A 16,501-nucleotide genomic window follows, 5' to 3' on the forward strand; every position below is an offset into this window, starting at 1 on the left:
CATGCGCCACCACGTAACCGCGACCAGAGAGGTTGGATAGTTGCAACTCTTAATGCATGAACATATATGATGATTTCCTTACAACTGTGCCTTGAAAAAATCACTGCAAACCAATGCATCTCGGCATGCAATGGTGGAAGGGCATGAAGAATATTTAAACATCTTTTAATTAAAAGTGTGCTTATTGACGACAAAAATCAAATGAACATTTTCAAAGCAAGTAGAAACAAGGAACTGCTAGTTTAGTTCAGAGATACAGCCTGGAAACAGGCATTTCGGCCCACCGAGTCCGCACCAACCAGCGATCCACTTTCAGTAACACTATCCTACACGGCGGATAATATTGAATGAATTTTTACATTTATACCAAGCCAATTAACCTACCTGTTTGGAGTGTGGGATGAAACCAAAGTCCCCACGAGGTCATGGGGAGAATGTACAAACTCTGTGAAGACAAGCATCTGGAGCCAAGATCGAACCTGGGTCCATGGTGCTGTAAGACAGCAACTTTACCGCGATGTCACCGTGTTGGTTTATACCAAAGATAGACACAAAGTGTTGGAGTAACTCAGCGGGTCAGGCAGCATCTCTGGAGAAAACGGAAGGGTGACATTTCGGGTGACACTTCTGCACACTGAAGGGTCCCGACTCAAAACGTCATCTATCCTTCACTTTGAGTCTATTTTCAAAGTAAGTTGGTCAGGTGGGACTAGTGTAGATGGGGTATCTTGGTCAGCATGACAAGTTGGACAAAAGGGCCTGCTTCTATGCTGTATGAAACATTATTCCTTTTAATTCCCCTTGAATCAGTCATCTCTGTCATATTCGAGAAACAATGAACTTCATATGCTGGTTTACAAAAAACAAACACGAAGTCCTGGAGTGACATAGTGGGTCAGGCAAGATTTCTGGAAGATGTGGTCAGGCAAAATGACAGCTTAGCAGCAAGAAAACCACTTCCTAAACCTGCTCTCCATTAAGTTCTTGGCTTTGTGAATGTGCCACAGCAGATCCAACCACTGTTCCAACTCTGAAATCTTGAGCTTAAGCAGTTGTAGCTAGTGATACTGCACACGATTTTCAAGATAGATTGGAAACATCCATCACCTCCTACATGGTAAAGGAGCATGTCCAGGGGGTAGCACAGTGGTAGAGTTGCTGCCTTACAGCAACAGAAACCCAGGCTCAATCCTGACTACGGCTGCTGTCAGCACGATGTTTGTATGTTCTCCCTGTGACCGCGTGGGCTTTCTTTGGATACTCCTGTTTCCTCCCACATTCCAAAGACAAGCAGGTTTGTTGGTTAATTAGCTTCTGTAAATTGCCCCTAGTGTGTAGGATAGAACTAGTGTAAGGGTGATCACTGGTCGGCATGGACATGGTGGACTGAAGGGCCTGTTTCCACGGTGTACCTCTATACTAAACTAATCCATCCAATGACCTGTCTTGCCATATCTCATCCTAACTCAAACAAAAAAACTCCCTTAAGATACTAATTTCATCAACTTAATTAAACATAATATGGTAAACACATAACAGTTACGTATTTGTGGCATTTTGGCTGAGAGTGCTGTAACTATTCTCTTCTGCACCTTCTTTATTCAGCTTGGTTTTCTTATTATGAACCTCATGTCTTTTCTGTAACTACATTCCAGGAATGGGTTTCCAGGAAGCTCTTGCCCTCCATGTTTCTTTCCTTCATTGGCATGCACCGGCTCTATATCTAAAACATGTCCTCTTTGAGGGTCTTAATTGTTCTCATGGGGAGACCACATACAGGTTGAGTTACAAGTTTGCAGGAGATGACTGTTCAGTCTGCCAATGGAGGAGCTTTCAGCATCTGCCATTCTATTTTAGCCCCCCTCTGGACTGTCTGCTTTTGGCTTCCTACACTATATCAACATTTATTTCAAAGAACCGCACCTTTGCATCCGTACAGGCACATTGTAAAGATTTTCCAGCCGCTACATTGAATTCAACAATTTTCAGTAATCTGCCATGCCATTATTATTTCCTCTTTTTTTGGTAATTTCCAAATTATACCTTTACCATACCTACTAATTATTATTCACTACTCTGCCCACTCCACTTTTGCACAATCGCTACTTGTACACAGTTTCTCCTGTTATCCACTCTATCACAGATTTTCCCGATTTTCAAACGATGCTTCCACTATGACTTGATAATGTCTTCTTTTCAAATAGCTTGCCGCTGTTGAATGTTGTATGATTTTTTAAATTCAGGTTACATTCAAGTTCAGTTGAAACTTACATCAAGTAAATGATACACAAACATTGAAAAACAGTACATTTTGTGAACAAAATAAACACGTCTTATTCAAATTAATTACATTTTAGATTTTTTAAGCAGCTTGTTTTGGTCGGCAGAAAGGCAGTGCAACAAATGGATGAAATTTTGCATTATTTTCATCATGGCATCAAAAATATATAAAAACATTCATATTTATAAAAATGTTTATGCAGTGCAGAGCAAAAAGTAATTTCTTGATGGGTTATAGAGGTTGATCAATATAGCACATTAAGGCACAGAGGTAAGCAATAACTATCATAATTTGTTTTCTGTAAACATCTAAAACCCTCCAGGTAAATCAGGTTACATCTGGCAGTACTCTGTAAATCATTACTTCATTGATATGTAGATTACAATGTCTCCAGAAAGTACCTCCCTTTTTCAAATGGTCCCATTTTTAAAAAGTAGAGTTAAACTATCATTACTGAGAGACAAAGCTTTTAACTCTTAAGATTTATCTTGTAAACTGTAACTGTTCCCGTTTGAAAGCCACGGCTGCTTTCCAGGTTTCCACACTCTGTGACATCAAAATTGTTTCTGGGAAAATGTCTTCAAGTTCTGGCAGATTGTCCACTTCCTTCACATCCATAAAAGATCCTAGCGACATTTTCAGACTGGAATAGCAAGCAGAGTTATTGTCATAGTTGTATTTTTTCTAAAGCATTATACAAACAGAGGATCCTCATTTCTTTCTCCTCATCAATTATCAAAACCTTTTTTTAAACCATTCTCTCCAGCATCATTTCAAACTTTTGTGACTTGGATTATCAAGACCATGCCAGAAATTCTGCTTCCACTGATCTTTGAGGAAGAGAGTTCTGAAGATTCCTGATACTGAGAAAAAACTTGCCTCATCTGTATCACAGTCATGGAGTTAAAAAGCATAGAAACTGGCATTTTAGCCCAAATTGTGCACGCCGACCAAGTTGTCTAACTAAACTAGTCTCAGTTGCCTGTGCCTGGTCCATATCCCGCCAAACATTTCCTTTCATGTACCTGTCAAAGTATCTTTTAAATATTGTAATTGCACCCACCTCATTCCTTATATACACCACCCTCTGTGGAAGATGTTGCCCCTGGGATGACTTTTGAATCTTTCCCCTCTCACCTTAAAACTCTGCCCCCTCATTTTACACTGGCCGACACTAGGGGAAAATAAACTGTGGCCTTTCAATTTCTCCCTGTTCCACATGATTTAATAAACTTCTGTAGAGATCACCCCTTAGCCTCCTCATAGTCTCTGCCTCTGCCCTTAGCCTCCTCATAGTCTCATCCTGCCTCTCCTTATAACTTAAATCCTCCACTCTCTTTACATCAACAACTTTGGAGTTTCACCCCTCTATCGTTTCTCCACAACCTTCTAAGTTACCTCTTGACCATATATTTATTTATTTCTCTCTGGATGGCCACAACTAAACCTGCCCACCATATTTACCCTCAATGTATTCCAAGCTCAAACTACAATCTGCATTAAAAAAAACATTTGCTCATGTCATTGTTATTTCTCTTCTCATTTATTTGATATGTACCCACTGCAACTCCTCTTCATCAAGGGGAATTGTCCCATCATCTACTCTCGAGATGTCTATTAATGTTGCATGACCTTTCATTATCTGGCATATTATCATGGTCCAGCAAGCTCCACAGGGTCAGTTAGGGATGGACAGTAAATGCTTGCTGAACCAGCGACACATCTGTCCATTGACCAAATACAAAGTGAGTGGATTGTAGGACTGTAGCAGAGAGGCAAGGCTGGGCATTAAAAAACGAACCTACTAAACAAGAGTTTGGCAGGATGTGGTTGTATGCGAGCGTGTCATATAACAAGTACTCTTACCTCCAAGTTGGGTTGAAAGAGTCTGGTGATTGAACGTTTTTACATTTCAGAGTCAGCAACTCGTGCAATTCCAGTATGAAAGTATCAACACTTGCTTGGACAAAGAAGGGGCGTAATTGTTTCTTTACTTCCTCACTGAGGTGCTCTTTATATTCATTTTTAATCCCTGAGAAAGGATCCTGGAAACATACACAAGGAAAAAAATGAAAAATATAGTTTACTTTTTCACTCTGTTCGCAGGAAAGATTTCTCCTTCTGAGAAAATCAACAGGCACCAACATTTAAATGTAGTCACCATGTAATATTTGAATAACCATGAATAACATTCATTTTCATAATATGTACTATAACATACATATTTACATGCTAAATAATTAATAGTGCAAACAAACTCTGGCCCATGACTCTGTCACCAGTCAAATAATAAATTTACACCTTTTATGATTGATTACCTGCAGTAGAATGTCAGCAACCTGCAGCATGAAAGTCGGGGCATATTCTCTTCTCTCCTTAAAAGGAATTCCTATCTATCACACTATTGAGTAAGGAATTCCTATCTATCACATCATCTGAGTGAGAGGTTAGTGTTGCGGCAGCATTCAACCAGGGTGTTCTATCTATCTCCTGTATGCTGATGTAGAGATGTATCATTGTTCTTCCTTTCAAAGCATGCATAAAATGCATTGAGCTCATCCAGAAGTGATGTGTCATTGCCACTTATGCTACCCAGTTTCACCTTGTAGGAGGTGTAACCCCTACCACAGCCATCGAGCATCTGTCTGTACTCCAGCTTAGTCCAGAATAGTTATTTGCAACTGAACAAAAAATGTATCTAACTCAATCACGATAGAGTGGCACAGTGATAGAGTTGCTGCCTTCCAGTGCCAGAGACCCGGGTTCAATCCTGACTAAGGGTGCTGTCTTCACAGAGTTTGTACATTCTCCCTGTGACCGTGGGGGTTTTCTCCGGGAGCTGCGGTTTCCCCCCACATTCCAAAGACTTGTAGGTTAATTGGCTTCTATAAATTGTCCCTAGTGTGATGGTTAGAACTACTGTACAGGTGATCACTGGTCGGCGTGGGCTCAGCAGGACGAAGGGTTTGTTTACACACTTTATCTCTAAACTAAACTACCAATCCCAGTTGTGGAGACATTGGTATAGTTGTCTCGTTGTAAGACACTGATCTTTCTTTTTATTCTGGATTTTAAATCTTGTATTGTGTTTTTGTATGTAATTTATGATGCTCTTATAAGTAATTTACTAAGCTTTTATATGTATTTTATGGTGTTTTTATATGCAATGTATTTTATGTAATATCATCTCTTGTCTGGACCTCGAGTCTGAAATAAAGTTTAATAATAATAATAATAATAATGATAATAAACAAAGACTACAGAAACAAATTGATTTTGCAGTGACCAAATTGAATTCAAAAGATTGCATGGTCTATATGGTGTGAGCTGCTGTTTCTCAGACAGTAAATGCCACCAGTTCAAGGAGATCCTTGCTGTGCTGTTCATTAAGTTGGCTGAGTAGTTGATCTCAATGAAAAATTCTTACAGACAGAACAGGAAGTAACTAGCAGATTTCACAATTCATTTTTCATGATCTCACAATATGTGAAATAAGGATCAGGACATAAACGTTAGCTTAAAATGAAAAACACAAAATTATAAATATAAAATATTTAGCAAAATCTACTATGCTCTGAGATATTTATTGGAGGAAATTACAGCCAGAATACGGTTTCCTCAGGCCAGTCATGCTGCAAGCAATAATTATGGCTTAGAATGCCATTAAAACTCGCTTAGACTTTATGCAATGCAACATAATATTTTCGGTATATTTTGAAACAAGATAGAGAGTTGAGATTTAAATCAATTGACATATCGCTGCAGAAAAACACTTTACAGAGAAGTTGAATCACTGTTAATAACTGCTACTTATTGTGCAGATGAAGCTGCTCTATAATCTATCAGTTTTATGACCATCATGATATTAATGTTGACAGCTTCACCCATAGTTTCAAGTGTGAACTCTGATTCACTATATAAGAGGAATAATTAAATATCTGCAGCCATTTAGAATTATGTAAATTCACTGACACAATTATCGATGAGCAGTGGAAATGCTCAGGAAGGCCCAAAGCATCCAGGAGTCCATTTAAAAAAAAGTCACTGAACCCTGAATCCATGCCATTTATCTACAGCAAGCACATCAGGAACCTGTCCAGCAGACTTCTAAAGTGTTGACCAACGCCTACTCCTTCTTTCTTCAAGAAGAATGTTGTTGGCAAAAATATAGAAAAACCATTTGCAAATTCCTGTTCAACTCTCAAACATGCCATTTACTAAGCAAAAAAAACTCAGCTGGTCAGGCAGCATCTCTGGAGGACATGGAAAGGCAATGTTTTGGATCCGGACCCTTCTTCCCAAAGCATCGTCTATCCACCACGTACTCCAGAGATGCTGCCTGGCCCATCGAGCTCCTCTAGCACTTTGTATTGTGCTCAAGATTACAACATCTGTAATTCCATGTGATCCCATTTCACTAGTTGCCAATTTTTCAATGCTAATGGGTAAAAATATTTGGACTTCCAATCCAGACCCTGATGGAAAATTAAGAAATATAGAATTTCAAGGAGGAAGTCATTCGCTGTTTTTTGAGGAACAGGAAAGGGTAATAAACGTGATGTATATAACACTAACCACACACACAAACTAGTAAACAAATTATTGCTGATGTATTCATACCCTATTCAAAATAAGTGAACATTCGGATTTTCTTGAAGAGAGGAGTTGCCAGAGTGCTTGGATGTGCTTCAAGTTGCATCTTCTCAATGTCTAGAATAAAGTAACAGAAAAAACATAATGTTAAAAAATAATTAACCTTGGACATGACATGAAGGGCTGATGGTGCTTCATTTTGAAACACAAGCACACTGGATCTCACAAGAAGACAATTGATTCTCTCCTGCAATTATGCATTTTGTGAGGTGGTATTCTCAATTTTGTCACCAGGGAGACCCATTATAGGCGAATCTGAGAGCAGAATTCATTCAGATGTTCTATATGCGGCCATATAATATCATTGGTTCGGGTAGACCACTTATTTATTAGTGCAGAGAATCACTTAACTCCAAAACCATACTTTGATATTAAAATATTTTTTTTTAAACAAATATCACACAGTCTGTGGAATTCTCTGCCTCAGAGGGCGGTGGAGGCAGGTTCTCTGGATGCTTTCAAGAGAGAGCTAGATAGGGCTCTTAAAGATAGCGGAGTCAAGGGATATGGGAAGAAGGCAGGAACGGGGTACTGATTGGGAATGATCAGCCATGATCACATTGAATTGCGGTGCTGGCTCGAAGGGCCTACTCCTGCACCTATTGTCTATTGTCAATTGCTATTGAAATCTTAAACTGTCTACTTAATGTAGAAAATTCTTACTAAAAAATTTCGACACCATTGACTTTGATTTTCAAATAGAAGGTAGACAAAAATGCTGGAGAAACTCAGCGTGTGAGGCAGCATCTATGGAGCGAAGGAATAGGTGACGTTTCGGGTCGAGACCCTTCTTTTGACTGATGTGGGGAAGGGGAGGGTGGGGGAGAAGAAAGGAAGAGACAGAGACAGTGGGCTGTGGGAGAGCTAGCAAGGGGAGGGGAAAGAGGGAGAAAGCAAGGACTACTTGAAATTGGAGAAGTCAATGTTCATACCACTGGGGTGTAAACTACCCAAGCGAAATACGAGGTGCTGCTCCTCAAATTTGTGGTGGGACTCACTCTGGCCATGGAGGATGCCCAGGACAGAAAGTTCGGATTCAGAATGGGAGGGGGAGTTGAAGCTGAGCCACCGGGAGATCAGGTTGGTTAATACGAACTGTGCGGAGGTGTTTGGCAAAGCGATCGCCAAACCTGCGCTTGGTCTCACCGATGTAGAGCAGTTGACACCTAGAGCAGCAGATGCAATAGAAGAGGTTGCAGGCGGTGCAGGTGAACCTCTGCCTCACCTAGAAAGGCTGCTTAGGTCCTTGGATGGAGTCAAGGGGGGAGGTAAAGCAACAAGTGTAGCATTTCCTGTGGTTGCAACGGAAAGTACCAGGGGAGGGGATGGTTTGGGTGAAAAGGGACGAATTGACGAGGGAGTTACGGAGGGAGCGATCTCTGCTGAAAGCTGAAAGGGGAGATGGGAAGATGTGGCCAGTGGTGGGATCCCGTTGGAGGTGGCAAAAGTATTTTCAAATAGGAATCTTTTTAGAAATCACAGCGGCACATATCATTGTTAGATCTAATAAAGATGGGCTTTAACATTTTGAAATGTAGGACCTTATCATTCATCAATTTGATACACCATTACTATTTTGTGGCCAAACACAGAAGACAATCACTCTGTGTTAATATCCCAGGCCAGAAATTAGACGAATAACCAGTTAGTCATTTTTTGCTGTTGTTGGATGAATATCTCAACACCAGATACTCAGTCAAAGAGTTTATACAGCCGGAAACAGTCTAATTTGCTTGCATTTAGCCCATATCCCTCTAAACCTTTCCGATTAATTGCATTGAATCTTAAAATTTAACCAGATCATCTGAACAGACAGGAAGCATGTTGTTGTCAACATCTGCACTATTTTGTCATGGAATCTAAAGAAACTGTTTATTGTTGATCAAAAAAACCTTAACACAAAACCCTACTGGTCCCCTGTACTTGACCTGTATGTGTAAATTGTGTACTTGTCTCATAGAGCAGAACTTGGATCTATAGGCTCTGGCTCAAAAGAGTTCTATCAATGGAGACAAGTTGACAATTCACCAGACAACACTAAGAATCCATATGAATAGATGGACTTTTATACACATCATTTTCATCATGATCCTTTATTTGCAAGGTATATATATGAGAATAATTTACAATGTTTTTAAATATAAATATACACAAAAATACTAGATTAATGCTGCAATTTGTAATGCAAATAGGATAAATATATACTCACTTCCATTACATGAGGTGAGGTCTGAGCTTCCATTTGCAATACATCCTTCAAGTAAACATCCAGTTTTAGATCAGGGTCTCCTCCTGACATGGCCAAAAATCCTGAAGTGACTTCCACAGCAGTGAATGCTTCGCATACTTCACTGTATGACTGAAGTTCACCACTTATAACATTAATAACAGAGATTGGCAGTGATTCCTGAGAGGAAAAGCAGTAGCAAGTATGAGTTGAAAATGATGACCGACTTGTAGAACATTGCAAAGGGTTAAATGCTTGGTATTATTGTCACATGTGCAGAGGTACAGTTACAATTTCTGCTTTGTGCGCTATCCATGCTATCAAATCACACACAAGTACAACAGATCATGTAAAGAGAAAAATCAACAGAATGTAGAATATAGTGTTACAGCTACGGAGAAAGTGTAGATTTAAGAATCGTGCAAGGGAAGCAACAAGGTAAATTGGGAGTTCGGATTACGCCCTTAGCTTACAGGAGTGTCGATAAAATAAATAGGAGGGGTAGGCTGGTTTGAAAGATGTACTGGCTGTATCTGCAACCCTTGTAATTTGATGCAGAGCTGTTGTCAAACCAAATGCTTTCCATGGTGCATCTATAGAAATTGGTAAGAGTCATTAGAGGCGCACCAAATTTCCTTCGTCTTCTGAGGAAATAGAGCTTTTTTGGCCGTAGCGTATATGGTTGGACAAGGACAAATTATTGGTGATTGGATTGGATTCAATTCAATGGTTTAGCCTGCAGTCATAACATAGAATAAATAGCAAACACTCAACAGTTTAAAGTCCCAAAGTCATTGTCTCTTCCCTCCTTGCTCTCCCTCTACGCTGAGGCAATCCAAGCCTCCGATGTTGTGGCCCCGCCGGGTGATGGTAAGTAAGTCCCACGGCTGAATCCGTGCTCCGCAAACCGGCCGGTTCAAACTCCGCGGCTTGGGGCGGTTGAAGCTGCCGAAGCTGCCGCCCTCCAGTCCAGCGGACGCAGCTGTAGTTGCGGGAGCTCCGGAAAAACAGGTCACCACCTGTGACCTGCGAGCTCCCGATGATGTCGTCCACTGGCCCGCGGCCGAGCCTCCAAAGTCGGAAGTTGGGTCGCCCCGCAACCACAGCCCCGAAGTCGGCCAGCCTCGCGTTGGTAAGTCCTGGCTCTGCCTCCGCATCCTCGAGGTCGGTCGCAGTTGGAAACCGCCAGCTCCGCGATAGGCCTCAGCGCAGACGGACACGGAAGGAAAGGTCACATCCCCCCCCGAAGGAAGAGTCAAAAAACATACCACACCCACCCCCCACACATACACAACTACATAAACCGAAATTGCAACAACGGGACAAAAGAAAACAAAAAACAGAAAAGACAAACGGTCTGCAGGCGAGCCGCAGCTGCAAGGCAGCGCCGCCACTTCCGGATACACCAAGGAACTGTTAACAATTGAATTATTCCTCTGCACCTTTTATTTGGGAGGGGATAGAATGTGGTTCCAGTGTGTTGAAGGATTATTTAAGCTAGTTTTCATTGATGTTCTTTTCTGTCATGACCTCCAGTTCTTTTCCAACTTATTTCTTCCCTTTCGCCTTGCATCATCATCCACATTGTCATATAGTAACCTGTTCTTTCCTCCCTCAGATCATCTTCCCTGAGCTCTGTTCGCTGACGACACCACTGTTGTGGGATGTATCACTGATGGGGACGAGTCAGAGTATAGAAGTGAGATCGACCGATTGACCAAATGGTGCAGTTTATATCAACGAGTCGATGGTGGAAAGGGTCAAGAACTTCAAATTCCTGGGCTACATATTTCCGAAGATCTCTCTTGGTCCCAGACCACTGATGCAATCATAAAGAAAGCACATCAGCGGCTCTACTTCCTGAGAAGATTACAGAGTCGGTATGTCAAGGAGGACTCTCTCGAACTTCTACAGGTGCACAGTAGAGAGCATGCTGACCGGTTGCATCGTGGCTTGGTACAGCAACCTGAGCGTCCAGGAGCGGAAAAGGCTGCAAAAGGTTGTAAACACTGCCCAGTCCATCATCGGCTCTGACCTCCCTACCATTATATATAATAAATATTCTATGGTATATGGACACACTGATCTAATCTGTATTTATGCCTACAATATTCTGTGCTGCAGCAAGCAAGAGTTTAATTGTCCTATCTGGGACACATGACAATAAACTCTCTTGACTCTTGATATGACTCTTGGCTTTGTATTTGCGTGTTAACATATTTTTTTTCATTTTGAAGCAAATTAAATAGCCTGAAATTTTAATTTCTCCAGCAGAATGAATGCAGTCTTTTCTACGTGTATTAATATGCAAAATTTACTTATAAACATACAGTATTTAAAAGATCAAACTAAAATACCTGAGGAATTCTGTTTTGGATATCATGAAAGATAATTCCATAATTTCTGTCTTGTCTGTAAATCAGCGTAGGTATTCCCTGAAAAATGTGGGGAAAAAACAGGTGACCATTTAGAGCACCGCACTGACATCCTTCACAAGTTCTATTATTATGTTTTGCTTGAGCAGCTTACAATCCAGCAGTATTAATATTGATTTATCTAACTTCGCAACCCTTGCTTTCCCTCTCTCCCCCCCACCTTCGTTCCCTGACCAGTTTTACTGTCCTCCTGATCCATTTTACTGTTTGTATGCCTCATTGTCACCTTCCCCTCAGCCAACAACGAAGCATTCTTCATTTCCTTGAACATCCTCTGCTTTGATCTGTCATTTTCACGTCTTACCCTTCCATATCTCTAGTTTCCCTCTCCCCTGACTATCAGTCGGAAGAAATATCTCGACCCGAAACATCATTAATTCCTTCTCTCCAGAGTGGTTGCATGTCCCACTGAATTATTCCAGCATTTTGTGTCTATCTTCCATTATTATGGTCCTTTTTTTCCAGTTGGTGATAGTTTGTGCAGATTTATTTACAAAACTAAATAAGGAACCACTCTCATTAATGGCGACTTACCTTTAAACTAATAAGTGGTTTTCCTTTTAAGAATCTGTTGGTCAATTGCTGTTCAATTCTCTTGAAGTCATACTCGATCACAATTTCGCTTCCTTTTTCCATTGTATATTGACAGTTGGACAAGAGGAGAGGAATTATGTCCTTTCCAACCTCATATCTGATTACGTGCAAGTCGGATACATCCTGTGGACTGATTGAGTATCTATAAAGGCCACAAAATTTGAACTTTTATTCAAGGCACAGCAGATTGAAAAAAAAACACCTTTTTTTGTTTGACATGGTTATAGGCCATTCTCACGTTACGAGCTGACACAAGAGGTAACCCGAGTTAAACCTCGTGGTAATAATGTACGATTAACGTACGGCATTCGTGGACGCAACGTAGTGCATCATGGCGCTAACGGCAGGTTCTCGTGTAACTTGTCTACTCTTGCAAAAAATCAAACATGTTTGAAATTTTCCACGAGTCAATTTTACTCTTGTGGTTAATAATTGAAACATTTTAACTCGATTTAAGAACGTAGTGGCCCGTGCGTTTACCTTAGTGTATCGTGAGTCTACCGTGGGAACTCTTTAACTCAGCGGGCAGGCAGCAGCAGATTGTCGCTCCCTTCAGTTTCCCAGCGACAGTCACCTGCCACGTGAGAGAGATCATGCACTGTTGTAGGTCTCCTTTGCACGTCGGTGTTTCTGTCTTTCTCCACTCATTGTTGGCCCCATCTGTCACCACCCCCACCTACACCCCTCTGCTTCCCGGCCATGTGTGTGACCCCTTCCCTCCCCTCTCCAGCTCCCCGCCCATTGCACCTGCGCGGGAGCTTTGCATTGTCTTCACGTCGGCGATGTCAGCAGGTCCGTGCCAGTCACCGGAGACGTCAGGACCAATGGGACATCAACCCCCAGGCCCACCAGGCCCACTGCAAGCACGGAGAACCCAGACACCCACAGCCAACAGCAACTCCAGCCCAGCCCCGCTCCAACTCCAGAGGAACCCGGGTTGCGGATGAGGGGGCGCAGCTCGGGCTGTGGGCGAACTGCCACTTGTCGCCGTAGCGGCCCATCGGGGAGCAGGTTCCTGTTGGTCCTGACGTCTCCGGCCACCCCCCTGTACAGGAGCTGAGACTGGGAACTGTACCGCCCTTGCAGGTGAGCAGGAGAGTGTGGTTGTTTGCAGTTGCAGAGGGAGGGGGCAAGGGCGGTACAGTTCCCAGTCTCAGCTCCTGTCCAGGGGGGTGGCCGGAGACGTCAGGACCAACGGGACACCGACCCCCAGGCCCACTGCAAGCACGGAGATCCCAGAGACCCACAGCCAGCAGCAACTCCAGCCCAGCCCCGCTCCAACTCCAGAGGAACACGTAGGGGCAGAAGCTGATGGTGTGCAAGGTACGTCTTGTTCTTGGGGTGGCGGATATGGGGGCGCAGCTCGTGCTGTGGACGAACTGCCACTTGTCGCCGTAGCGGCCCATTGGTGAGCGGATTCCTCTGGAGTTGGAGGGGGAGGGGGGTATTGTGCTGTTTTATCACCCCCTGCTATCCCAGGGACAGGGAGACACAGCGGCTTTTGAGATTGTTGGGCAATCACTTCCAAAGTTCTGCCCACACAGTCAGTACACCTCTCCTACACTTGTCTCCCGCACTAAGATCACCCCGCAGAGAATGATCCCAGCCTAACCCAAGAGCCATGTCACCCCAGACAGATTAATGACGCCCCACCCCCCACAACCTCTCTCCATCTCAACTCACGCCTGGGCACCAAAGCAACTCAGGAGGCGAACCTTGAGCTCCGTCTACAACAATCTGATGTGCACATCCATCCACATTCAAAGATTTAATCTCCCGTCTCCCCGCAGTGTGTAGACATGGCAGTAAATTCAATTAAAACATATCAAACCTGTGTGTTTCAAACAAATCATAAGTATAACTGCTCTGGCACTGGATGGTGCACATTTTCCCTTTGTAGGTCACATCAATAGATGCGGCCGCTCTGAATTATATCTTTAAAACAAAGCCACAGGATGGAGAGGTCTTCTTTAACACTGTTGCTTATTAAAACATAACACTGTTGCTTATTAAAACAAAACTTCAATCAGGATTGGCTCAAGAGTAACTCGGGAGATGAACTGGGAACATCGCAGAAATGACAAGTAAACGGGAAACCGCCGTCTACCCGTGGGAACTCGGTTAAACTCTTGATCTTTCACTTGTTATATCGTGCTCAACCACGACCCCTTCACTCGGGTTACCTCTTGCGTCAGCTCGTAACGTGAGAATGGCCTATTACATCTTGACAATATATCTTGACAAGAGACAACAGAATTCACTTGGACACAAGGAACTGCAAATGCTGGTTTACAAAAAAAGGACACAAGGTGCTGGAGTAACTCATCGGGTCAGGCAGCATCTCAGGAAGACATGGATAAGGAGAAGGGTCACGACCAAAAATGCTGCCTAATCATGCCTTCCAGAGATGCTGCCTAACCCACTGAGTTTGTCCAGCACTTTGCGTCCTATTTTTGTAAACCAGCATCCGCTATTCCTTGTCTCTAAGTGAATTCTGTTAATTGTAAATTAACTTTACAATTACGTTGAATTTTAAATCACAAGCCACAATATAGTTACATTTTGTACAGCTTGTATCATTGCAAGCTCCCATGGCATTCAAAATGCCAGCAATTAATTCCAAATTGAAAATTATCCTATCTCTTCTATAATGCTAAGATTAAATCTATACAAGAATGATCTTCCTCTTCAGAAAGACTGACAAAAGCTCAGAGTGATTTTAAACTGTTAAGAATTTCTCTCCACAATATACATAGATTGACCCGAGTAGTTTCAACATTTTTTGTTTTTTATTTCAGCTTTCTAATACGTCAGTTATTTTAACACTAGTATTAATTTGAATGATCTGAACATGCTTGAAATTGATAAGTCCTGACAAAGTGCCCTTAAATAAAAAGCTATCAAGATGTCAACTAATTCCTTTTCTCTCCATTTGGTTCATGATTTTCTATGTTCGTTGTCTTATGCCAAATTAGAAGAATGAACATTTTTGATTTTACATTGTTGAATGGTAACACAGGTATTAACCAAAATTGAAAATTAAAAAAAATTGAGTGATAGGATAATAAAGAGTTAAAAATAGAGCATCAATGCATGTAACAACAAACTCACGGAGTAGATTCAATAGTATACTTCTCCACTGTATATACAAAGTCATTCTGAAGAGCTATGAGATAGCTAACTAGCGCAGTAGAGCACAAGCCAAGACCTTGGCGTCGAGGGAGCAGAACCTCAAGTTGGCAGTTTTGCATGTCCAAATCCGAAGCACCAAACTCTTCCGGAATCTTAAATTCACCTGTAATTTATGATTTGCAACAAAGTAAACCCGTTGCCATTAAAACTGAAAATAGTCAAAACGTGTACATTGCATTTTTGTGTTATTTACTTGCCAGTCGCAATGTCATTCTAATGTTCATTCTAATTACCTCAGGCACCAACCTGTTTAATTTGTATATCTACTTATAGATTCTGCTTCTGCTTGGTATGGTGCCTCACAAATAACACACAAAATGTAAGCCAATTCTTCCCCTGGCTTTGTAAGCTCTCAATAAGACTCCAAAGAGATTAGAATCAATTCTGGCTTTATGGATAGCAATTCTGCCAGAGTCAGAGTGCATCAACTCAAATTTTGGTGGTACTTAGAACACAAAATCATATCTGATGTTTTAATTCAATGTTGAGGAAGTGCTGCACCATTAGAAATATCATATACAAGTCTGGGAAGTTAAATCAAGACCTTCTGTATGCTTGCTGGAATTAGATCTCACAAATTGAAGGTCAAACAATTGCCATATCTAGTATTTGTTCCTTAAATAATATCAGCACACAGTCAAAACACAAATGTGGCAGTTGTTATCATATCATGCTGATTGAGAGGCTGTTACTGTGCACAAATTGCTCATTAATTTCCCTGTGGGAAATTCAGCCTGGGGAAAAAAAAGTCTCAAACTCAATAGACAATAGACAACTCATTTCTATTCTTTTGTTTCCTCCCCATTACATGTTCCAGTTTAGGAATATCCATCAAACATTTAGGTCATTAAGTCCAAACAGATAAATCAACATGTCAGAAATCTAAGTTCGAGGTGTATTGAACTTTTAAAAGTGTTTCAAGCAATAGTGCTAGCATTCAGGGGCAAGACATGACCTAAGAACCAGTTTTGATCTTTGAGATTATCAGAAATATCTTATTAATAGTTAGAAATGAGTTCTACAATATCATCGCATTCAAGATGAATGGTCTTGATTAAGAAGGAATATGTCACAAATGTTGCTCTGTTTGGGCAATAGCAGATCCTGTTTTTCCATAGC

At 41.6% G+C, this 16,501-nt stretch overlaps 1 protein-coding gene across 1 annotated transcript in view; it reads right to left on the reverse strand.

Moving 5' to 3' along the window:
• Positions 1 to 2,318: 2,318 nt before the first annotated feature.
• LOC116987732 (E3 ubiquitin-protein ligase rnf213-alpha-like) overlaps positions 2,319 to 16,501 on the reverse strand; it is a 95,999-nt gene continuing 81,816 nt past the window's right edge. Inside the window, exons 52-58 of the mRNA XM_033043963.1 lie at positions 15,302 to 15,485; positions 12,131 to 12,332; positions 11,519 to 11,596; positions 9,144 to 9,341; positions 6,902 to 6,991; positions 4,148 to 4,326; positions 2,319 to 2,924 (exon numbers count right to left, since the gene is read on the reverse strand). Coding sequence (XP_032899854.1) covers positions 2,765 to 2,924; positions 4,148 to 4,326; positions 6,902 to 6,991; positions 9,144 to 9,341; positions 11,519 to 11,596; positions 12,131 to 12,332; positions 15,302 to 15,485 — 1,091 coding nt within the window. The 3' untranslated portion in view covers positions 2,319 to 2,764. The remainder of the gene's footprint in view (positions 2,925 to 4,147; positions 4,327 to 6,901; positions 6,992 to 9,143; positions 9,342 to 11,518; positions 11,597 to 12,130; positions 12,333 to 15,301; positions 15,486 to 16,501) is intronic.

This window comes from Amblyraja radiata, chromosome 26 (genome assembly GCF_010909765.2).
Source record: "Amblyraja radiata isolate CabotCenter1 chromosome 26, sAmbRad1.1.pri, whole genome shotgun sequence".
In the NCBI taxonomy this organism is placed as follows: Eukaryota; Metazoa; Chordata; class Chondrichthyes; order Rajiformes; family Rajidae; genus Amblyraja; species Amblyraja radiata.